A 23,289-nucleotide genomic window follows, 5' to 3' on the forward strand; every position below is an offset into this window, starting at 1 on the left:
AGATACGATTATCACGCACATAACATTAACAATAACAAAAGATTCATTATCAATAACAACAAGAAAAATGTAAACAGTTTCAAGAAAAAAAACGGAAAACAACAATATGCCCTTTTTTCACAATATAATTTTCCAAAATTTATCACAATACACACACACACATGAGAATTTATTTAATTTCAACACTATATAAATCCTTCAATCATATATATCTTTTAGCTTAATTTAATTAACCAATTGTCAATACATGTTTCGTTCATCAATATTGGCCATCATCATTCATTAATTATTTGATATTATTATTGATTCAATTTTTGTCTTATCACAAAAAAATATTTATTGTATTTTTCAAAAAAAAAAAAAAAAAATCAAAAATTTGTAAATAATACACACCACAAAAACAAAATCGAAAGAATCACATAGTGATCAATCACACACACATTTGTTTCGCCTTATTCGAATTTATGGAAAACAAAATAAGAAAATATTTTTTAAATTTTAATTGTTTTTATTCATCAATTAATTTTATTGAATATTCATTCAAGTATACTGTCAAAATATTTTTAAAATTTTAATTCGAAATCATTTTTTTTCTAAATATACAAAATTCAAAATTAAAATGATGGCAAAAAAAAAAGATTTATTATAAGAATGTATGTTTCGGCCATTTCGACAGGCAATGTTTTCTTTTAACCCCCTGCATTCATAATAGGTGGCAGTATTTGTTTGTTGATTTTTCAATGCTCAAAATTTTTTTTAAACAATTCAATTTTTAGTTCGAAAATTTTTAAATAATGGCCGATGATAAGAATGATGATTTCAAAGGTCAACAATCCACCAGTGTATGTTCATCATCCGGTCTGGACATTATGAATAATAATAGTAATAATAATCAAACAATGCTCAACAATATCCATCAGGCACAAACATCACAGGATATATTCAAAGGTGCCGAAGGTGAATTTCTACAGGAACGTCTTCAGGTTTTAAATCGTTTGACCAAACAAATCACATTGTTTCGACAACAGGCATTGGACAGCGTAAATGAACTTCGTAATTCACAGAAAAGTTGCATGAAAACCGAGATAAATAAATCGGATGCTGATCGTTTGAAATCATTATTTGATAAAGCCGTTTTGGATTGTGAAAAAGAAGCCGATGCTGTACGATTATCGTTGGATTTGATCCAAGAAATTAGAAATTATTCCCGTTCAAGACAGAAAAAAATGCAATATGCATTCAAAAATAAAAAATCTTTCATACGTCGTGGACAGATGATTAAAATATTGAATGATTGTGCCCACACACTACCATTATGGATCGGACGTTCAGTAAATGAAAAACCGCCTCCACTTTGTGGTGCTATACCTGCAGATTTGGAATATATTCCTAAAATCGGTGATCTAGTTGCAGCATTGATCCCGACAGCAAGTGATATAATTAAACCATCAACATCGATTAGCCATCTAAATAATCCAAATCATACAGGTGATTGGATTTTGGCCGAAGTCGTACACGTTAATGGTAATAAATTCGAAATCGATGATATTGATGAAGAGCAAAATGAACGCCATTATCTTACACGTCGTTCATTAATACCACTTCCATTATATCGTGCCAATCCTGAAACTAATCCTGAAGCATTACATAAACGCGATACACGTGTATTAGCATTATATCCTCAAACAACATGTTTTTATCGTGGAAAAGTTTTACATGCACCAATCACAGCCAATGGAATGTATCAGATATTATTCGTCGATCATACATATCAGGAAGGTTTCTCACCGCCATTAGAGGTACCGCAACGATATGTAGTGAAAGAACCAAAAGATGCTGTATTAGAAACACCGAAAAAACGTAATCGAGAATCGGATCATCCTGAATCATTACAAGGATTAGTACCGAAACGTTTTCAACCATCAATGGCTTCCATACATAAAACATTGAAAAAAGAATAAACATTTTTTATCATTAAAAAAATTTGATTTTTTTTATCATTTTTATTAATATCATCATTATAATTTATTTCTTGTACAAGTTTTTTTCCTATTTTAATAATCTCGGTTTCAATCAAACATACACACAATTGGTGTTGCATGTGTGTTGGTATAGTAGCAAAATTGGGAAGATATTTTTTGAAAAAAAATAATTTTTCCCGAAAATTATGACATTGACGATGTATCATGAGTATATGGATGGGGACAATGTGTGTGTGTGTGTAAATACCAGCAGCATCATCAAGTAGTTAGTAAAAAAATCGAGAGTAGCAATGTAGAAAAAAATTAAACAGGTAATTTGAGTGATGACAATTATTATGGGAGAAAAAAACCGAATTGTTGTATGTTTGGCCTTTCCTATGTGACTAGAGATTTGATGTTTTTTTCAAGCTTTTTTTTTAAAAACTGTTCATTATACTTTTCAATGATGATGATGTATTTTTCGTTGTTGTCAATGAATGATTATTAAGTTGATTTTTTTTATTCTTTTTCGATGAAGATTTCATTAAAACTTTATCACGAAAATTCGAACCATTACGATTATTAGTATTTTTCAATGATATCACTTTATTCGTCGTTAATGATGATGATGACGATGATATCGATGACAATGTTGATGATTTTGTAGATAAACTATTGACATGATTCTGATCAATAGTCGTAGAATTTTCTATAGGTCCCGATAAACATGGCCATTCTTCTTCTTCTTCTTGTTTCTCTTCAACTATTTCTTTTGGTTGAGTTGATGGTACAACCAATGGTGTTTTGACCGTTTTGTTTGTATTAAAACATTTGGCAAAATTCTGTGATGAAAATGATGCATTTGGCAATTGTGTACTGTCATCATCATAATTAGATTTCAAATCTGACTGTAATGGCGATTTTCTTGAACTGACAGCTGGTTTTAGATTGGTTGTTTTATAAAGAAAATTCACCCGTTGATTTTCCACTGGTGCGTCATTCGCTTCGGAAATTGTATTCCTAGATTCCTCAAACAATGATGGAAAGTCGGAATCGGATTCAATTTTGAATTGAGATGATTTAGGATTCATATATGATGTTGTTGATGATAATGAGGCTAACATTTCCGGATCAATTTGATCCAAGTCACTGAAATGGATATGAAGATATTATGTTACTAAATAATTTTTTTAAAAAACTTAAAAATACCTTTTTGGTTTTTCATGAAGAAATGGACAGAATTCCTCCTTGTAACAAGCACCTTCAAGATAATACTTGCATGGTATGGATGAAAGATCATGTGAAAACTTACAATCAAGACGAGCACATGCATTTTCAAGATAAAATGCACATGGTTTCAGTACTGGTTTGGTATCTATTATATTCATCAGAAATAAAAGTTTAGATGAAAAATTATTAAAATGGACAGTTATACTTACCATTATCAGGAACCAAAAATCGATTCTCCAATTTGAATTTTAAATCCACAGGTTGTAAACCATCAATATCATATGATGACATTGATGATGTGAGAAAATTATTTTGGCCACCAAATGAATTTGAGATCAATTGATAATGATGAGATAATGAAGATGTTTTTAGAAAGTCATTTTCATCATCTTTGGGCATATTGATGAGATAGCCATCATAGTTGTATAAATCATTTCCATATGATTCCATAAAATGTGTTTCATCTGGATCCATCAGGTTGCCTGCCATATCATCACCATAATAATAAATGCCATCATTATGTTCTTGATATCCAACACCATTTTGTATTTCCGATTCTAATGTATACCAATTTTGTTGCGATGATGTTCGTGTTGAATGGTCCACATTACTAGTGGACGTCACTACATGACCATTAATATAATTATCATCACAAATTTGTGGAAATTTTATGAAAGAATCAACAGAATCATCGGACGATTTTAATTTATAACGTTTCGAAAATGGTCCAGATGGTTTCTTAACTATTTCTTCATCAACACTTGCCGTTTCAATATTTGTGGTGTCTAGATCTTTACGTAAAAATGTGGGTATTTGTTTCACATCAAAATCTGATGGTAAATCATTCGAATTTGTCAATGATGATGATGATTCGGTCGATCGTATCGGTATTGATAATGATGTCAGAAAGCATTCCTTTGTAGGAACTTCTTCATTCTGTTGTTCATGATTAATCGATTCAAGAACATTATTAATCAATTCTGTCATATTAATCACATCATTCGACGGTGATGATGATAATGATGACATTGATGGAAGTAGAAAATTATCGTCAATAATTGAATTTTCTTTAAAAACGCTATTCGATTTGTCCCTAATAAAAAAAAAATAATCAAAATTTAACAAGGAATAAAATTTCGTCAAACTTACATTTGATTTAGACATAGTGAATTGTCTGCATCATCATTATCTTCCATTATAGAATTGTAATGATAATTATTCATTTTTCCAGATAAATCACGCTGAAAACGTTGCATCATTTCGTCATCATCCAAATAAAAATGTAACGATTTCGAATTGATCGTAGCGCCACCACCGACATCAGCTCCACCACTACTGATTGCCAAATTCATTTCATATGAATTTTTTTGTTGTTCAACAACATTATTAGTAATAACGTCGGTTGGCAATTCATTAAATGATGATGAATTATTAACCGTTATTGGTTTTTTATTTGCTTCTTTTTCTTCTTCTTCTTCTGAGGACAATGATGATTTTTTCAATGTTGGCTGCTGTTGTATTTGTTGAACAAAATCCATAATCAACGATAGTTCTTCATTCAATTTCTGTTGTCTATTATTCATGTTGTTCGATGATGTTGATGGCATCATAATCATATCATTCATATAGCCAAGTGTACAATTTCGATTCCATAGATTTGTTAGCCATTCCATTCGTCGTTTATGATTCCAAAATTCAGGCATTGTTGTTGATTCTTTATTATTTTTGTCATGTACAATATTATCATTCATCATCGGTTGCAATGGTTGCCACCAATTTGTTTCATTATCATCATTATTGCCATTGTCATCATCAATGGAATAATTATCGTTTGAAAATTGTTGAAATATTTTTGCTATATTTTTTGGCCAAAATTCTGTTTCATGGTAATCAAGCCATTCATCAATTGATTTATGTAATAATGTCGTTGATGATGATGATGATGATGATGATGATGTTGTTGAAAAACAATGATCAATCATTTTGTCTTCTACTTTTTCACCGTTTTCAATAATCGATGACTGTGATAACTTATTTATGATGATTTTCATTTGACAATCATCCACTTTATTGCGATGTTTATTATCATCAGTCAAAATATTATCGATATGATCATCGTCTATCTTTAACATGGGTTTCCATATTGTTGTTGATAGAGTTGTCATCATAGCTGAAACTGTATTATCTGCCGTTATAATTGCATCAAGGCTGCTGCTACCATCACCATCATTAACATCATTATGATCGTTCTTTTGGTTATCGTTCATCATTATTGATGTATGAGACGATAATGGCATCATCATATCATCATCATTAACAATATCAAAGTCATTAATCACAAATGCCTGTTGTTGGTGCTGCTGCTTTTGTTGGCCATCAACATTATTAAAATCTTTCCGGTTATCATTGTCAATGACATTTTGACTATCCATCATAAATGATGATGATAGATTTAAACTTGAACATTCGACCGTTTTCATTTTTATATGACCATCACTATTGTTATAATTAATATTTGTACTACCATTTTCATCAACATCATCGATATCCTTGGCCATCAATATTGAATTTTCTACAATTTCATTATTCAATGCCAATTGTTTCTGGTTAAATGGCGATTGTTGCTGAATAGTTGTCATCGTATTGGCACGTGTTGATTTTAAAAAATCAGGCAATAATGAGTCAACACTTTCACCATTATCATCTAAAAAATTTTTATCAACTTCATTAGTGGTCAATGTTTGATTGTGACCATTCTCAATAACATTATCATCTGTTTTCTCCTGTTGTTGTTGCTTATTTTGACTACCTGTTAATGTTGATGATGAAATGATTGATAATTTTTGATATGGTTGAAATTTTCTACCATTATTCAATGGTATTGACGACGATGGCTGATAATCTCGGTTTTGATGATTAAAATAAGATCGATTCGTCGGTGGTAACGGTGGTGGTTTACTTTGTTGAGATTGTTGTTCAGTACCAATAACAACATTCTGTACATTGAATCGATTATTTCCATCCGTTGGATGCAAATATGATTTATCATTTTTCGATTTAATTACCGGTGCGGAAACTGACAATGATGTTTTCGGCAATGTAGTCGTCATTGTCGAAACAGAAGTTGACGTTGTAGAAGTAGTTTTCGAATGATTATTATTATTCATTAAAAAAGATGGCATTAATTGATTGATTTTTTCCAATTCTTTTGCTGATAATAACGGTGATGATGATGATAATGATGTCGAATTATGAATCGGATGAGTATTATTATTATTGTTTATCATGTTATTTGTCGATACCGATACTAATGGATCGGTTACAATCGATTGGTGGTGATTGTGTTCCAAATTTTTAACATTTTCCATTCCTTTACCATTTATTGTTTCATCATTGTTGTAATTGTTCGCCGTCATAATCAAATTATTATTCGCTACAGTGGACAATTTTTTCAATGTTGTCAATCTTGACATTGATTGTAAATCACCATTATTATTGTTATTATTATTATTATTATTATCACCATCTATATTATCATTGGCCATAAAACTGGATGATGTTACAATCAAACCGGTACGTGATTTATTGCCCAGTAATTTACTTTTTAATTTCACTACCAAAGGTTTTCCAGTATTCGATTGTTGTCCAGAATTCGTTGTAGATTGATTCTGTAATTCTTGTTGTTGATGAGAATGAAAATCTTCGACACATGTGGATATTAGATTCAATTTCGGTTGATGTTTTTCAACAATATTTCGAATGATTTTCTTTCCATTCCAACCCTTTTGATCATCATTATTTTTATCGATCGATTCACCACCGTATCTATCATTATTATTATCAATAAATACCGAATCATCGAATGAAGATTGATGTGAACGATAATTATCTATGAACATTTTATTGGTGCTACCAGCCCGTGATCCAGATGATATCGATGTAGATGTTGATGATGATGCTGATGTAGTCATAGTTATCATGGCCGATCCACCACCACCTAATGCTGGAAATGCGTCATAATATTTTTTCGCTTGATCCAATATCATTTCGGTGGTTGTTTTAATTTTCAATGCAGTGTAATCTTTTTCCCCTTCTTGTTTACCATTCTCATTATCATTATCATTAAATCGACGATTATTATTATTATACATAATTGAATGATTACGGTTCGAATTTGATGAAAATTGTAAAAGTTGTCGGTCATGATCATCATCACCATCATTCGGTTGTTGATGTTGTTGATCATATTTTTGACAAATTTCATCAATAAATTGATCAAGATCAGTCTCTATCATATCTTTATCGATTGCAGATTTTAAACATTTAGCAATCAAAAATTTTCGATAATCATTTTCCCAGTATTTTTTACCCGAATATTTTCGACAACAATCCGGACAATTGATCAACATAAGATCATCAAAATCATCATTTCCGTCTTGTTCATTATGATTACCATCATCTGTAAAGTTGACATTATTTCGATTGTATTGTTTAGTTGGTGATTTATTATCGGCCTGTCGATAACGTCTATGCATCCATTTTGTTGTTGAAGGCGCTTTCTGTGTATTATCTTTTGCCCGTTGAATATTAGATGATGGCGAACGATTATTAAACAAACTAAATGGATTCAATTGTGATGATGATAATAATGATGACGATAAACTAGGACTATAACCACGATATAATCGTTGATGTGATTCACAATAACGTGGTTTTTCAGGTCGTCCAGCTACTGGGGTTGTTGAAAATTGTTTAAATCTGGAATTATTATTCGTCGTTATTGAGCCTTCATAACCACTATCAAGTTCATTATTATTATTGCCAATCGATGTATCATACCAATCGGAATCCTCATTAACATTTGTATGCTGTTGTAATAATGATAATAAATATCGGCCATATATGATTGAATCAATACCACGTTGATCTAATTCTGTTTCCAGCCAATCCAATAGATTTTCTTCGTTTTCTCCATAATCATCATTATCATCAAATTGCTGTTGATATTTTTGCTTTGTTTTCGATTCTTTATATTGTTGTTGTTTATTGCTGCTGGTGATTTTCAATAATGAATCTAAATTTTCATTATGTGTGGTTACTTGTAAAAGATTCTGTGTAGATGATGTCGATGATGATGCTGATGATGATGAAGAGGTTATTGTTGATGAAAAACGTGAATTTGAATTCGAATTATGATTACGAAATGTTTGCTTTTGATGATGATTATGATGAGGTGATGATGATGATTGATTAAAAATTTTCATTGAACTTCCTACATTTTGATTACTTTGATACGTGTATCGAGATGTTTTAAAAGGAAATTTTGATGTTTTCTTTGAAAAAAATGAATATGATGGTGAAGAGAATGATTTTCGTTGATGACCGGATGATGATGATGAGGTCAAGTTATTTTTGTTATTAAATCTATTATAATCATTTCCGATATTACCGGAATATGATCCATTATTATTATTATTAGTTTTATTGCTATTACCACTACTATCGGTGGTCGTCGTTATATTAGTTGTTGTTACTGATTTATCAAAGAATTTAGATTTTGATCCATCATAATTTGATGCTGATGAATTAAATGTTGACAAATGATTACGATTGATGTTAATTGTTGCTGTTGAATTTTTATCAATTGATTTTTGTCGTTGTCGTTGTTGTTGAGCAAAATCAGATTGATAAAAATTCAGGCTCGATTCCATAAATACTTATTCACAAAACAGTGAGAAAAAACAATGTACAAATAAATGAAAAAAAATCGAATAAATGTTTTGACGAATAAATCAAAAGAACCGAAAGAAATTCCTCAATATTCGGTCTGTTAGATTTAGATTAGGAACAAAAGAAAATTGATTGGCACTTGATGTTGTTGTAAATCGAATTCATATAAACGGATGACAACCGAAAAAACCTAGAAATAAGAAATCATAGCCCAAAGGATGTTGTTGTTGTTGACAGAAAACAAAAGAGTAATAGAAAAAATAAAAAAATGATGATACGCTAAATATGAATGGTGAATGATGATGATAATGATGATGATGTATAGTTTGAAAGATTAGTTTTTCATCATTTCCGTTTCATTTCTTGAATTGAATTAAAAACGGAAAAAAATCATATCTGGATGTCTTTGTTTGTATATGTATGTGTGTATGTATGTTTGGCGAAATTTTTCGGTTTTGACGGTTAACTGGTCTTACATTTTAATAAAATTTAAATTTTTTCATTTTGAGAACAAAAAAAAATTGAATAAATCGAATTTTTTTTTTCAAATCTTCATCAACAATTTCTTTCAAAGTGTATCACAATTTTGTTTTGTTTTGACGCTTATTTTGTGTTTACAATGGTTGTTTCATTCACATGATGATATTTGTTTTTGTTGTACATTATGAATTCTTTATTTGGAACAATTTACAATTTTTCTTTTACAATGATGATATTAAGGTGATTATCACTTGTTTTTTGTTTTTTTTTTGGTTAAAAAAGGCCAATTTACATACTCATGGCCATTCTGTAAATGTTAAAAGTTTATTATTTATGGACCGTTGGTGATTCAGTTCAATTAAGTTTCATTCGATATTAGCCAAACATTTGGACATTGAAATAAGAATCATGTACAATGTACAATGAATAACGATTTGAATTTCTGATTAAATGGTCATGCTGTTGATGTTATTTTAATCAAATTTCTTAAGGAAAAAAAAACTGGAATGTTTAATGATTTAATGAACATTTATTGATGATGTTCAAGGTAAGGTCGTCGTATTAATGCCACAATGATCAAAAAGTTGTCAAATGATGATCGCAATTAATTAAGGTAGAATTTGAATCAAGTTGATACACAATATAATTGATGAGCTTAATGATGTCGCATTTCTGTTCACTAAATAAATATCGTTGACAATAAATAATCAGGTGTGTGTGATCGAATTTCATTACGATTCTTCAATATTATTATTTATCAATTTGAAAATTTAATATATAATTCGAATTCATTCATTTAATAATTGTTAAATTCATTAATATCTGAGAACATTGTTGTTAGAGAAAAACAAACAAACAAACAAACAAAAAATAAAATTGCTGTGATTTATTTAATTACGATGAATAATAAATCATAGTTGTTATTGTATTGTATCGAATTTTTATTGAAATTGATTAAATGAAAAATTTTATTTTGATTTACATTTGAATATATCTTTATTATCATCATTTATTTATATTCATTATTATGGCAAACAAAAAAAAAGATGTGTGAAGTAAAAAAATCACTCAAATTATAATTCATCATCAATGACGTGATCAACAAATAAACATTTTATTTATACAAAACGACAATCATCACTGTTTTTCTCACTCTCTTTCTCATCATCATCAGTGGCTCTATGTGTGTCTTGTCTTCACATTTGATCGAATAAATTTTTTTTTTTGCTGAGAATTGTTATTATTCATAAACGACGTGACTAAATATTTTTCAATTTTTGTTTTTTTTTTGAAATTTGAATTTTATTTATTTTTTTAAAATTAAATTCTAGCTAGCTACAAAAAGATGGATAAATAATTTCAAAGCAATTTTTCAAGTTGTTTTCAATATAGAAAATCATTTTGTTTGCTTAGAATCAACAAATTCTTCTACAATTTTTTCAATTTTTTTACATGCCTCTTCTTTACTACGACGTTCACTGATATTTTTGGCAATTTTTTCGGCACGATTACGAAATTGATCATCAGACAATAAACGATCAATAGCTTCGACAAGTTCATGATCTTCGAAACGAAATGGATTCAATGTTAAACCGATTTTTTTCTCTACCACACGTACACCATTATGATATTGATCATAAAACATTGGCATTATCAATACAGGTTTACCATGATACAAAGCTTCAGTGAATCCATTATTACCACCATGTAGAATGGCTGCATCTACTATTGATAAGATACGTGTTTGTGGAACATATATATCGCCCCACATATTTGCAGCCAATTCATATTGATCATGTAGTTTTCCTTTCGATACCAGATACCAATGTTTAGTTTTGGCCAATATTCGTACTAAACGTTTCATTAGTTCAACACTACCAGATCCCATCGATCCAAGTGATAAATACACTAATTTATCATCTGATTTCATTCTATCACGAAATGGTATCTCGAATTGTTGTCCATCTTTATCCATTTCAAAATGACAAAAAGTATCAACACCAAAGAAACGATTCCTATCAATATCAATAACATCATCATAATCTAATTCTTTTGGATATTGATAAAGATTTAGATATGGTGATAACATTATGAATTGATCATCCGATTTTGTTGATGGTAGACCAAACTCTTCAAACAATTTCCGTTGTTCATTTCGAACAATCGAATAAAAGATTCGTTCCAATTCTTCACGGAAAATTTCCCATGTTTTTGGATCACTGTTGGTGGCGAAATCTAATCACACATTCATTAATTTAAGTATTCCGTTAATAAATGTGAAAAAACCAATAAAATCTTTTATACACACCAGATATGAACGGCGGAAGTTTATCTGATTGAAATAATCCGATTGGATGTGAACAAAATAAATAGATCCATGGTCGATTTACCGCTATTAAACTTGACGGAAAAATTTCACAATCAATAATGATCAAATCAAAATGTTCATTTTGAAGATATTGCTTGATTTGTGAATTAAATTTTCGTGATGCATCGGCAAATGTTTCCTCGAAGAACCGACCTAATGCTCGTAATTTTTTCAATGGTGTAAGATCGGAAAGAAAACCATATTTAGCCAATTTTTTCACAAATTTACTTACGGAATCCATATCGTCAGGTGCCGATTTTTCATCATCATCATTCTTCAGTTCCAAGCATTTAAAACCAAATTTCCGATATTTCGGCATTGATTCTGTTGTTGTAAAAAATGAAACATCATGACCACGATCATTGAGGGTTTGTGCAAATCCAATACAAGCATTTTGTGGTCCAACCAATTCAGTTGTATAGAATACAATTCGTAATGATGATTTAGCCATTTTACGATTCGAATGTACCTTGAATATAATGATGATACTACACACACACACACACATACACACATCAATCGACACATGACCAAACAAATATTTTGTTTTGAAATGTGTCATTAAATTGTTAATCTACCAGTGATAAGAAATTTAGATTATCATTATCTAATGATTATGATAATCGAATGTTGTGCGGCATTTGATAATTTCAAAAAATAAAAAAAAAATTCCATTCATTGTTCATAGATGACAGTACACCATGCGAGATTGTTGATGATCATCATTTGTGATTGATTTGAAATATTGTACGCATCATTTTTTCGTGAAAAACATGAACGATATTCGCTTTGTTCGTTATGGTGATCTAATCTTGTTTAATGAGCAATCTTTTTTGTCTGAGTTCAATCTCAACTCAAGAGATGATGAATTGTTCCAGACCATTCGAAAAAATTCCAATGAAAAATTCGAACAATTGCGACAAAGATTACGATTTAAACGTGCTGCACTCATATCGAAAATTATTGACGATGATTTCCGTACACCAAATGTTCACCTTTTCTACAGTCAAGATTATGATTCTTGTTCAGACAATTCAATAGATCCATGGGCATTACAAATCGATAATGGAATCAAATATACGTTTGATATAACCAGGACTATGTTTTGTAAAGGTAACTATCGAATATCATTCATTGTTGATTGATTATTTTTTATTCTTTTTTTCCTTGCAGGAAACATTAGTGAAAAAATACGTCTAGCAAAATTTGATTGCCATGATGAAATTGTTGTCGATCTTTTCGCTGGTATCGGTTATTTTGCCCTAATATTTGCCGTACATTGCCATGCACGACATGTTTATTGTTGTGAATGGAATCCAGCCGCTATCGAAGCATTACGGCGAAATATTCAACTGAATCATGTGCAAGATCGTATGACTATTTTTGAAGGTGATAATCGTCAAGTTTGTCCTCGTGGCATTGCTCATCGTATTCACATGGGATTAATACCCACTAGTTTAGATTCATTGGAAATTGGTTGTCAAGCATTAGATCTAAACAGTGATAAAGATCTGATTATGCATGTACATGAAAATCTAAGTTATTATGAACTAATCAAACAATCAATTGGCCAAAACAAACGAGCTATTGTGGATGAACATCGAAAAAAATGGGCAACAAATATTTGTGAACAAATTTCAACTATACTAACGAAATTGTCTGCAAAAAATAACGATTTTCCATTATATGATGTGTCCTATGGTCAAATCATACGTATTAAACGGTATGCACCACATATTGATCATATGGTTGTCGATGTTTGTATACGAAAATGGAAAAAATTCTGATTGGTATAATTAATCAAATTAAGTTCATACATGGTTAGTATTCGTTTGCATTGTATGAAATGATCACTTTTTTGGTTTTACACACACAAATATAAAGCGGATTAAAAAAAATCCGCCTGTTGTGTGTGCGTTTGCGTTGAGAGAGTGTCAACTGTTTTTTTTTCCATCCACAAACATTACATGATTTTTTTTCGATGATTTGGATTGATTTTTGTTTCAATCATCATATCATAAAACTTTTATATATTGTTTTTTTCTCTGCGTAATGTTTGAAATGTAAAATTTAAATATTTTCTTTCTTTTCAGCATTCTCTCTCTTATTTGACGCCAGATTAAAAAAATATTGTGATTGTGATTTTCACATAAAAAGAAAAACTTGACTAAAAATATGGAATCAAATGAAATGATTAAAAATAATAATAATGATGATGATGATGATTCACCAAAAGAAAATGTTGGTACTACGGTTACGCCCATCATATTGCCAATTATCGATCCGGAACAATATAAATTATCTGAATCTTATATGAATGATCGTAATGAATTTCAACAATTTATTGAAAATAATCAAAATTCTGAAATGGCAATTGTTGAATATTTGGAAAAATATTCACAAACAAATCTAAATCAATTTTTTCATTCATTATTATATATAATTGAATGGGCATGTACTAATCATAAACATTGGCTTGAACTTTATCTTGCCAACATAAATGATATAATAATGAATCGATTGAAATTACCAAGCCATTTATCGGATGATAAACAAAAAGATGATGATGAAAAGATTTTCACATTAACATATCGTGAACATTTTATTCAATTACATTATGAATTTTTTGATCTTTATTTTCGTTTTCATCGTTGTATTACATCATTCACCTATTTGACATCATTATTTCCAACATTAAAATGGTTAATGATGAATCGTTCGAAACAAGTTGGCCATTATCTTTGCGTATTAATGGCACGTACACCACAACCGGATACAATAGAACATATCTATGATATGATATTTGAATTAGATATTTGTGATGATAAATCAATCTATTATGATGCTATGATAATCGTTTTTATTAAGGTGAGTTATTTTTTTGCATTAATTGTGAATTTTCTTACCAGGGTTTTTTTTTCATATAGTGTGATGGTTCATTTCGAATGATGCAAAAACAACAGAATCGTTATGACAAAGAAATTTTCGAAAATTTTCTTCGTTTATTAGATGAATGCCTTTTGGATGATCGAAAACTTTATAATTATTATCAACATTATGGCCTTGAAGAATATCCTAAACGTACACAGAAAATGATCAAGCGTTTCATTAATCGTGTACATTATAATTTTGATGATATAAATCTTTTCAATCCAAATTGTACTCCACGTCATATTGAAACATCGAATTGGGAAAATCTTGCTTATCTGATCAAATTAAGATTTCGGGTTTGTGTACAAATAACAAATGTTTAAGTGTTTATTATTCATAATTTTTATTTTATTTTATTTCCTAGATGAAAAATATTAGCCTCGATGCATTTTATGAGCTAAGTAAAAAACTTATTGATAATTCATTGGAAATTGAAACAAAATTTATATCATGTCTAAGAAAATTGGGTCCAATTGAAGTGAAAAAATATTATGATTATATACGTAATAATGATCTATCACGGCCAACCTGTCAACCATTTGTTTGCAATCGAAATTTCTTATTAGATTCAATTCAATTTACCAACAACAACATTAATAATAATTTTAATCATCATAATGCAAATTATAATGACAACAATCATACTCATAATGATTGGTCAAGAAGATATCAATATTATATAGGTAAACCAGACGAAAATTTTCAAATACATTTCATTAGTGACGAACAAAGTTTATATAATATGATTCATGTTCACCTTCCGGTATGTTTTTACTTGGTATTCAGAATATTTTTTTAAAAATTTAAAATTTTGATTAATTTAGCGTGATAATGTGATGGCTATCGATGCTGAATGGTTACCAATATTTTCCTATCGTCGGCAGAAAATTTCAATCATACAGATTGCTTTACGCAATATCTGTTTCATTATTGATTTGGTTGATTTTAATAGCGTTAAATCCGAAGAATTTCGACGGCTTTGGTGCCAGGAATTTTGTGACAAATATCTTCCCAATCCTGAATATATAAAAATTGGCTATGGTATTACACAAGATTTAGACATTCTAAGTTATAGTACTGGACAGACGTCTAATATACTATTGAATGGTAAATGCGACCTAGTAAGGCCAGCACGTAGTCTAGTACAATTTCTAGCTGAACAATCTTGTCTTCATTATCCAAAATTAACTGCACAGATTAAACGTTCTGTAACGGTATTGAAATCCTCACAATCAAATAATGGTGAAGGTGGTAGTAATGGTAACGGTCAATTTCAAGGTCTTTCAATGTTAACCTATTTAATGTTTGGACGTTCATTGAATAAATTAGAACGACAATCCGATTGGAATCGACGACCATTACGTCATTCACAATTATTATATGCTGCATTAGATGCTTATTGTTTAATCGATATCTATGATAAACTACGTTTCATTGGACAACAATTTCATTTTCAAGATGTGTCGGATTTTCTTCAACATGTTATGACCGTTGCAAGGGTTGACAATTAATTATGATAATGATGATGATATGCTTTTCAATTTTGCATGAATTTGATCGATCGATTGAAATTATAATTTGAAAAAAATTATTTAAATTTAAATTTTAAATTTCATTTTTTTCATCTTTGCTTCTCTTCTTATATGATGACTTGTGATTTTCTTTTTCTATAATTTGAAATCTCTATGATTTTAAATTGTCAAAAATTTTTTGTTTTCCTTATTGCGATGCAAAAAAATAAATAAATTCTAAATCATCAATTTTTTTGTTGTTTCTGCTGTTTAAAAAGATGATAAAAATACCTTGAAACAAAACAAACTGAAAAAAACTCGATGATGATTACCTAAATTTTTCTTTCTTTTTTGTTGTTGTTGTTATTGTTGCATGCCATCATCATAATCATCAAATCATAGTCGATGGTGTTTTTTTTTGCTTGTCCATTTCTGTTGCACCTGTCGTCGATTATCATCATCATTATTATTTCAAGCATTTGTGTTGTTCGAACAACAATTGTTTTAAAAATGATTATTTAATTTGAAAAAAATTAAGAAAAAAAAAACAGAATGTGTGATGTTAGTTGGTTAATATTAGCTGAATATATATGCGTGTGGCTGCTGTCAAGATGATGATTTGGCCTCGACATTGAACTCGCGATATGTGAATCGATTCGTCGTGATTCGGCTAGTTTGGTGTTTGAAGTTTTCATTCGATTGTTTGATGTTTTTGAAGAAATTTAATACTTTAAATTCAATTCAATTGGCTAGAAATGTTTGTTTTTCATTTTTTTTTTTTGGTTTCTCTATTTGTTTAAATTTGATTGTCATTGTCTTTTTGTCAATCACTCATAACATTGTTATATCGATCGATCAATCAATCAGTTTATCATCCAGTTTATCATAAAAACAGCAGGCAATTCAAGAGAAAAAAGTGTTAATATTCACACCTTGTTGATTTTATTTGATAAAATAAAAGCTCACAAAAGCAATCAATTATTTATTGAATTAATCAGGAAATTTTTTATTGATTAATTAATAAAACAGGAGATGTGTTTATTAAAAAAAACAATTATCGATAAATCAATAATTAAAAATATGTTTGAAATAGATTTGAAATTAGTATAACATTGACGAAGAAAAATAAAAGGCTACGAAAATTATCATCCCTTGTTATGGTGAATATATCACCACAACGAATACCGATCATATCTGTTTTTAGCTGTACATGTGTTTCAAGTAATTTCAAACGAAATAGAATTAAACGTATTGGTAGATGACAATGATATGGATATCGTGGATCTATGCGTATGTGTACGATTTTATTACGATTAATATGACTACTACTATTATGATCATATATCATTTGTTCAAGACATGGTATCATACATCTTGAATAGACATTCAATCGTGATAATAATGAGAAACCGACTATTGCGAATCCAAATGTTGCTGCAAATACCAATATCAATGCATAACGTATAAATTCTTCACTACGTAAATCCAATAATAATACTAATTCCATATCATTGACAAATATATAGATCTGATAGAATATTAGAATAAATATAGAGATTTCTCTTGCAAAACGCATAATTTTTCCATTAATTTCATTCAATTTAAATAATAATTTTATACGATGTTCATGTGGTGTCGATAATTTAAGCAATAACATTCTTGATCTTACATGTTCATATTGAAAACGAAATAATAATGCCGATACAAGTAGAATGTTTAGCCATGATATACTGAATGAAACGACACGAAATGTTTGATATAATAAAATTGCATTGAAAAATATAAACGTAAACCAGAATATCATCGGCAATTCATAATGAAAGTAACCAAGTGAAAAATCAAATATAATAATGATGAGAAAGAATATTGCTAATATTATACCAAGTATCGGTATTGCACGTATGAAAAAATCTAACAAACAACAAAGTGAACGTAATTGTTCACGATCATCAATGAATGAACATTGTATGGATCCTGATCGATTAAATTTATTCCATTTTATCTGTTTTGTTCTCGATTCATTAAAACTGCTATCACCAAATGTTTGTCGAAATATTTTATCCCATTGTTTTAGCTGTATGAATAAATTATATCGTCGAATCGGATTCAATACAATTGACCATGATATATAGGCTAAATATGAATTATTAAAAAAAAAAATTAATTCAAAATCAATCAAACAGTAATAATACATATACTTACTGAGCAAAAATTCACAGAAAAATGATGTCGCTAATGCTAAACTAAATTGATAACGATTTTGTCCATAAATAAATAACGGTACGAACAAAATGTTATGCCAACCAAGTCGATGATCATTTTCATTTAAATCATATGATTGTAAACTTGCGAATAATCGTATTAGATTCAATAGACCAGGTACAGTGTATAGAATAATAACACGTATACTACGTCGATGATCAATTGGTTTTCTATTACAAATCTCTTCAAATCCATTCATTGGTATTAGATTCATTAGGATCATAAATTTTATTAGTGAACGAAATGGATTACGACGATAACGACGATGAATACGATATCGTATATATTCATATATTGATGATAATTTTCTAATATTCATTATCACTTTTTGATCATCAATGAATTTATTGCTACTATTACAATCATTGATGGTGGTGGTGGTGGTGGTCGTCGTTTGATCGACAACATTCGAACGATGAAATAGGTTTTCATTCCCATTATGTTCAACAGTGATAGCCATTTATTATTTTTGTCATATAATGTATGTATGTATGTGTGTGTGTGTGTCGTTATTTGATCGTGGTTTGAAGAAAAAGTGTTAATAAAAAAAAAAAATAATAATTCACATTGGCATTTTTCATAATAGTCCAACCAGTAATAAAAAAAAGACAAAAAAAATTGATTATGACAATCACTTGTCAACAACCAGTCATTTTTTATTTTGTAAGAATTTTTCATTTCATTCCTAAGAATTGAATTGATTTTACAATTCTGTTTCCAATTTCATTATCTGGTTAGATGAAAAACAAAAAAAAAACAAAGAAAAAAATTTCGATTCATTTATTTTTGACTTGAATTAGAAAGATTCAAACGAAATTATTAAATGGAAAATTTTATTGACCGAAAAAAATAAACCTTGACAGTGAAGAGAAAAAAAATTCTATGAAATTTCCGGCCATACATTTACACACACACACACACACACACATAATGGCTATATTTTTCGGTGCATTTTCTGGCCAATCGATCTCAAGTTTGCCTGTTGTCTATATTATATCCATAATTTTTGTTGTTGTTGTTGTTTCATTTCATTCAATTCCGTCATTGTCAATTGGATCAATTCAATTGAATGAATGATAAAAAAAAGTTGAATTTAAAATTAAAAAATCAATTTCATTGATAAAAAAAAACAATTCTCATATAATTGGATCAATTCATATTTTTTTTTGAGTTATGAGTTATTAAATAAAAAATACAGACTCAAATTAAATGATTTTCTTTTTTGGTTTTTCAAAAAAAAAAATTCAATGCTAATTGCCCATTCATTGGGTCGATATTTTTGTGGTTAACCAAAATCGATATAAACCGCATATTCAACAATATTTTTCTCTCATTTTTGTTGTTGTGTTCGCTAACCAAATAGTTAAATGGAATTCCTTATCGAACACGTCACACACACACACACACACAAAAGAATGAATAAATGAATAAAGAAGTAATTCTCAATTTTAAAAAAAAGTTCAGCATTATATCAGATTATTGTGTGTGGTTTGGGGAGGAAAGGTCGGTGACCAATGCAAAATGTGCATGATTCAAAAATGAACATCTCTCGGTTGATTTATTCTCGCTTATCCCCTTTTTCTGGTATATTGTCTGTTGTATATATATTAGCCTGAAAAATAATAAATGATTATAATTTATGGATGATTTTCCAAGTAAAAAAAAATAATTTTTCCATTTGCGTAGGTGTGTGTGTGTGTTTCGTTAATGGCGTTGAAAATTTTTCTTCATTTTTTTCTGTTTTTGCTGTTATTGGATTTTTTTGTGGATTTATATTTTTGGTCATTTTTTTGACGAAAGAAGAAAAAATAAGAAACAAAAATCAATGCAATCATCCGAAATGAATGAATGAATGATAACCCGTTTTTATATTCCAGAAATGTTAAAAAAAATCGATTGTTACCTCCAAAAAAAATGAATGAATGAATGAATTATAAAGAAAGTAAACGTTATTGTACCCACGCGCATCCTTAAAACATCTGGTGTTGTTTTTTGTCTTTCTTTTTTTTCGATGATGATGGTTGGATGTCTGTTGATGGACAACAGAAAAAAGTTTCAAAATTTAAACGTTGTTGCTGCTGCTGGTGCAATTGGCTGAATTTGTTTGTTTGAAAACGAATCGTCGTCGTCGTCATTGTTGTTGAGGTTGTATCGTTGGTTATAATCGTACACACACGCCGACACACACACAAAAAACATGGCTATAACCATGGATGACGCGTGTGTGTATATATCGGTGATGATGATGATGATGATGATGATGATGGTTATAAATATTTCTCTATTATTTTTTAAAACGAAGCAAAGCAAAGCAAAAAAAAAATTGTTCTTGAATTCATCAATTTCGAGGATTATTATTATTAAAGGCGCAGAATAGTAGGCGACCATAAATATATTTTTTCTTCAGGTGATGATGATGATACCTGTAAAAAGTTGTTTCCATTTTTTTTCCTTCTACCATTCGACACAGGAAACAAATATTCCTTTTCTTCAATCGCTTCTTTCGTTTATCATCATCATCATCATCAATGTCAATGTTATTTTTACCTCTCTGTTGAATCGTTAATTTCTTTTTTGTCGTCAAAAAAAAAAAAAAAATTCATTCCAACGACTGACCGACCAACCAACCAATCAAACAAACAAATTGTCGTTGATCAATAAAGGTTGATGATGATGATGTTTTTTCTGTTTGTTCAGTGATGTGTATATGTGTGTGAACCTTTTCAGAAAACTTTAACCATTGTTATTGTTGTCCATAAAAATTTCCGGATTGTCCATCATCGTTGTTGTCGTCATTCTAAAAAATACCAGAATTTTTTGTTTTGTTTTTTTTCTTGTTAAAAATGTTCGGTGTTGTGATTGTATGCATGATTACTAAACAATAAAAAAAATCATCTAAAAATGGATCAGGAACCATTAATATCATCAGTAGTATTAATATCTTCTTCACTTATGACGAATAAGTTAATTATGAAAAAAATCTTCATTCTGGTCGCAACTATATCATTGATTTTATCAACATTTTCATCGATATTGATCAAAGCTGAAACAGTTCATGGTACAACAATATTGGTGCGTTTTTGTCATTTTTAATTGCAACCATCACCATCTAGTGTCTAGTTTTGAAAAAAAAATTTATAATTTTTTTTTTATTTTTCATGGAAAATAGAATTGGCCTTATGTTAGTCAACGATCAAATGGTCAATTTGAAGGCTTTTGTATTGATCTACTCAATGAATTGGCACCATTAATGGGTATCGCATATACATTATCAACTGTTTCGGACGGTCAATATGGTGGCTGGATCGCACCAAATGGTACGGTTAATGGAATGATTGGTGAAGTGATGCGAAGCGAAGCCGATTTTGCTATCGGTGATATAACCGTATTAACAAATCGTGCCCGATTTGTTGATTTTACATTACCATTCATGGAATATGGTCTAGCGGCATTGATTCGTCGTGATATTCTTGAACGTTATGGCAATCATATACGTACGTTTAAAGATCTTTCTGAACAAACGACAATTCGTTATGGTGTTAAAAAACATGGGGCTAATCTACCATTATTTCATGATAGTCCAACTGTTGCCAAAATGTATAGCTATATGGATACACATCCATCGGTTTTTGTCGATGGTGAACGTGAAGGATTACAACGTGTTAAACACGAACGTTATGCATTCATATCGGAATCACCATTTGTTGAATATATTGTACAACGTGATTGTGATCTCGTTGCTATCGATGATCGTCGACGTAATTTTCAATTTGAATATGCTATTGTTGTGGCAAAAAATTCACCGTTAAAAAATCGTTTCAATCGTGCTATTCGCCAATTACGTAATGATGGAAAATTACGTGAACTTAAAGAACGATATTGGCTATATCCAGGACGTAATTGTCCAAATGATATTGATTATAATCCAAATATGGATAAATCAAAGCCAGAAATACGATTTACTGATCATACAAATCAGATGAAACCAAATAATAATAATGATGATAATTCTTCCGGTCGATTAAGACATCATCAATATGGTGGTGGTGGCCACCGTATACAACCACATGATCGTGTGGATGAAGATGATGTTGAATTGATAAAACCACGACCCGATCGAACACGAACACGTCGTCCAATAAAGAATATACATTCCCGAAATTTTGCACACACAAACTTTATATTTACGACAAATATTTCGAAAATTTTTTTATCAATAATTATGACTAGAATTCTTATCGTTAATTTTTATTAATTGACACACGAAAAATGATTTTGTAAAATATTTTGAATTTTTTGCCTTAAATTTTAGTTTATATTTCTACATATATAATATATTAATATTAATATTTAATAATAATGACATTATTATTATGTATTCGTTATTATTTTTCATTATAATTTAATTATTAAAATAATAATAATAATAATAATAATAATAATGATGATGATGATGATGATGATGATGATGATGATGATAATAAATCACGTGTATTTCAATGAAAATTGAAATAATATTTAAATAAATTAAACAAAAGCAATAGATTCATAATGAATGATAAAATTAGATTAATAATGGAATAATGTGTCAATGCAAATTCACCATTACAATTGAAACCGATACGATTCTCAAGAATTTCCTGTTCAAGATGAGCCATTTTAAAACGCCATAATAATGTATGTATACGATTATTATTTTTACGGTGACGATTTTCCATTATCAATGTCGATGATTGTTGTAATGAAATATTTGTTTGAAAATCATCATTGATATTACGATTAATCATATTATTATGATGATGATGATTATTTTGAT

The 23,289-nt window shown here is 29.5% G+C and overlaps 7 protein-coding genes across 8 annotated transcripts; 4 read left to right on the top strand and 3 right to left on the bottom strand.

Moving 5' to 3' along the window:
• Window positions 1-545: 545 nt before the first annotated feature.
• LOC124490651 (uncharacterized) lies at window positions 546-10,555 on the bottom strand. The gene is made up of 4 exons (XM_047053188.2): window positions 4,341-10,555; window positions 3,401-4,284; window positions 3,171-3,336; window positions 546-3,110 (listed from the first exon to the last, which is right to left on the bottom strand). The coding sequence occupies exons 1-4, from the start codon at window positions 8,900-8,902 to the stop codon at window positions 2,399-2,401; spliced, it is 6,324 nt and encodes a 2,107-aa protein (XP_046909144.2). The 5' UTR covers window positions 8,903-10,555; the 3' UTR covers window positions 546-2,398.
• Window positions 795-2,025, top strand: Sgf29 (SAGA-associated factor 29). Its single transcript, XM_047053192.2, has one exon. It carries the CDS (start codon window positions 795-797, stop codon window positions 1,959-1,961), a length of 1,167 nt encoding a protein of 388 aa, XP_046909148.1. The 3' UTR covers window positions 1,962-2,025.
• Window positions 10,556-10,675: 120 nt separating the features above from the next.
• Window positions 10,676-12,308, bottom strand: LOC124490654 (NDP-glycosyltransferase YjiC). The gene is made up of 2 exons (XM_047053191.2): window positions 11,710-12,308; window positions 10,676-11,636 (listed from the first exon to the last, which is right to left on the bottom strand). The coding sequence occupies exons 1-2, from the start codon at window positions 12,275-12,277 to the stop codon at window positions 10,798-10,800; spliced, it is 1,407 nt and encodes a 468-aa protein (XP_046909147.2). The 5' UTR covers window positions 12,278-12,308; the 3' UTR covers window positions 10,676-10,797.
• A 150-nt stretch (window positions 12,309-12,458) lies between these two features.
• On the top strand, window positions 12,459-13,944 carry LOC124490656 (tRNA wybutosine-synthesizing protein 2 homolog). The gene is made up of 3 exons (XM_047053194.2): window positions 12,459-12,882; window positions 12,943-13,589; window positions 13,863-13,944. The coding sequence occupies exons 1-2, from the start codon at window positions 12,543-12,545 to the stop codon at window positions 13,554-13,556; spliced, it is 954 nt and encodes a 317-aa protein (XP_046909150.1). The 5' UTR covers window positions 12,459-12,542; the 3' UTR covers window positions 13,557-13,589; window positions 13,863-13,944.
• On the top strand, window positions 13,675-16,460 carry Nbr (exonuclease mut-7 homolog). 2 transcript variants are annotated; one of them, XM_075730018.1, is made up of 5 exons: window positions 13,675-14,637; window positions 14,697-14,996; window positions 15,065-15,463; window positions 15,525-15,960; window positions 16,030-16,460. In XM_075730018.1, the coding sequence occupies exons 1-5, from the start codon at window positions 13,945-13,947 to the stop codon at window positions 16,209-16,211; spliced, it is 2,010 nt and encodes a 669-aa protein (XP_075586133.1). In that variant the 5' UTR covers window positions 13,675-13,944; the 3' UTR covers window positions 16,212-16,460. The 2 variants fall into 2 exon arrangements, with proteins under 2 accessions (XP_075586133.1, XP_046909145.1); XM_047053189.2 differs by having other exon boundaries at window positions 15,525-16,460.
• An 823-nt stretch (window positions 16,461-17,283) lies between these two features.
• Window positions 17,284-17,718, bottom strand: LOC124500505 (uncharacterized). The gene has a single exon (XM_047064588.2). The coding sequence runs from the start codon at window positions 17,716-17,718 to the stop codon at window positions 17,284-17,286; it is 435 nt and encodes a 144-aa protein (XP_046920544.1).
• Window positions 17,719-20,832: 3,114 nt separating this feature from the next.
• LOC124500430 (glutamate receptor ionotropic, kainate glr-3) lies at window positions 20,833-22,791 on the top strand. The gene is made up of 2 exons (XM_047064503.2): window positions 20,833-21,545; window positions 21,643-22,791. Exons 1-2 carry the CDS (start codon window positions 21,375-21,377, stop codon window positions 22,726-22,728), a joined length of 1,257 nt encoding a protein of 418 aa, XP_046920459.1. The 5' UTR covers window positions 20,833-21,374; the 3' UTR covers window positions 22,729-22,791.
• The last annotated feature ends 498 nt before the right edge of the window (window positions 22,792-23,289 follow it).

The sequence above is a fragment of the Dermatophagoides farinae genome, chromosome 4 (assembly GCF_024713945.1).
Source record: "Dermatophagoides farinae isolate YC_2012a chromosome 4, ASM2471394v1, whole genome shotgun sequence".
NCBI classification, from domain to species: Eukaryota; Metazoa; Arthropoda; class Arachnida; order Sarcoptiformes; family Pyroglyphidae; genus Dermatophagoides; species Dermatophagoides farinae.

Coding starts and splice junctions, on each gene's coding strand:
- Sgf29 (XM_047053192.2), top strand. CDS start 795: ATGGCCGATGATAAGAATGATGATTTCAAAGGTCAACAATCCACCAGT.
- LOC124490656 (XM_047053194.2), top strand. CDS start 12,543: ATGAACGATATTCGCTTTGTTCGTTATGGTGATCTAATCTTGTTTAAT. Junction 12,883..12,942: donor CAGGACTATGTTTTGTAAAG/GTAACTATCGAA, acceptor TTTTCCTTGCAG/GAAACATTAGTGAAAAAATA.
- LOC124490654 (XM_047053191.2), bottom strand. CDS start 12,277: ATGTGTGTGTGTGTGTGTAGTATCATCATTATATTCAAGGTACATTCG. Junction 11,637..11,709: donor ACTTCCGCCGTTCATATCTG/GTGTGTATAAAA, acceptor ATGTGTGATTAG/ATTTCGCCACCAACAGTGAT.
- LOC124500505 (XM_047064588.2), bottom strand. CDS start 17,718: ATGGAATTAGTATTATTATTGGATTTACGTAGTGAAGAATTTATACGT.
- Nbr (XM_047053189.2), top strand. CDS start 13,945: ATGGAATCAAATGAAATGATTAAAAATAATAATAATGATGATGATGAT. Junction 14,638..14,696: donor TGATAATCGTTTTTATTAAG/GTGAGTTATTTT, acceptor TTTTTCATATAG/TGTGATGGTTCATTTCGAAT. Junction 14,997..15,064: donor TGATCAAATTAAGATTTCGG/GTTTGTGTACAA, acceptor TTTATTTCCTAG/ATGAAAAATATTAGCCTCGA.
- LOC124500430 (XM_047064503.2), top strand. CDS start 21,375: ATGGATCAGGAACCATTAATATCATCAGTAGTATTAATATCTTCTTCA. Junction 21,546..21,642: donor TTCATGGTACAACAATATTG/GTGCGTTTTTGT, acceptor CATGGAAAATAG/AATTGGCCTTATGTTAGTCA.
- LOC124490651 (XM_047053188.2), bottom strand. CDS start 8,902: ATGGAATCGAGCCTGAATTTTTATCAATCTGATTTTGCTCAACAACAA. Junction 4,285..4,340: donor TCACTATGTCTAAATCAAAT/GTAAGTTTGACG, acceptor TTTTTTTATTAG/GGACAAATCGAATAGCGTTT. Junction 3,111..3,170: donor CTTCATGAAAAACCAAAAAG/GTATTTTTAAGT, acceptor TATCCATTTCAG/TGACTTGGATCAAATTGATC.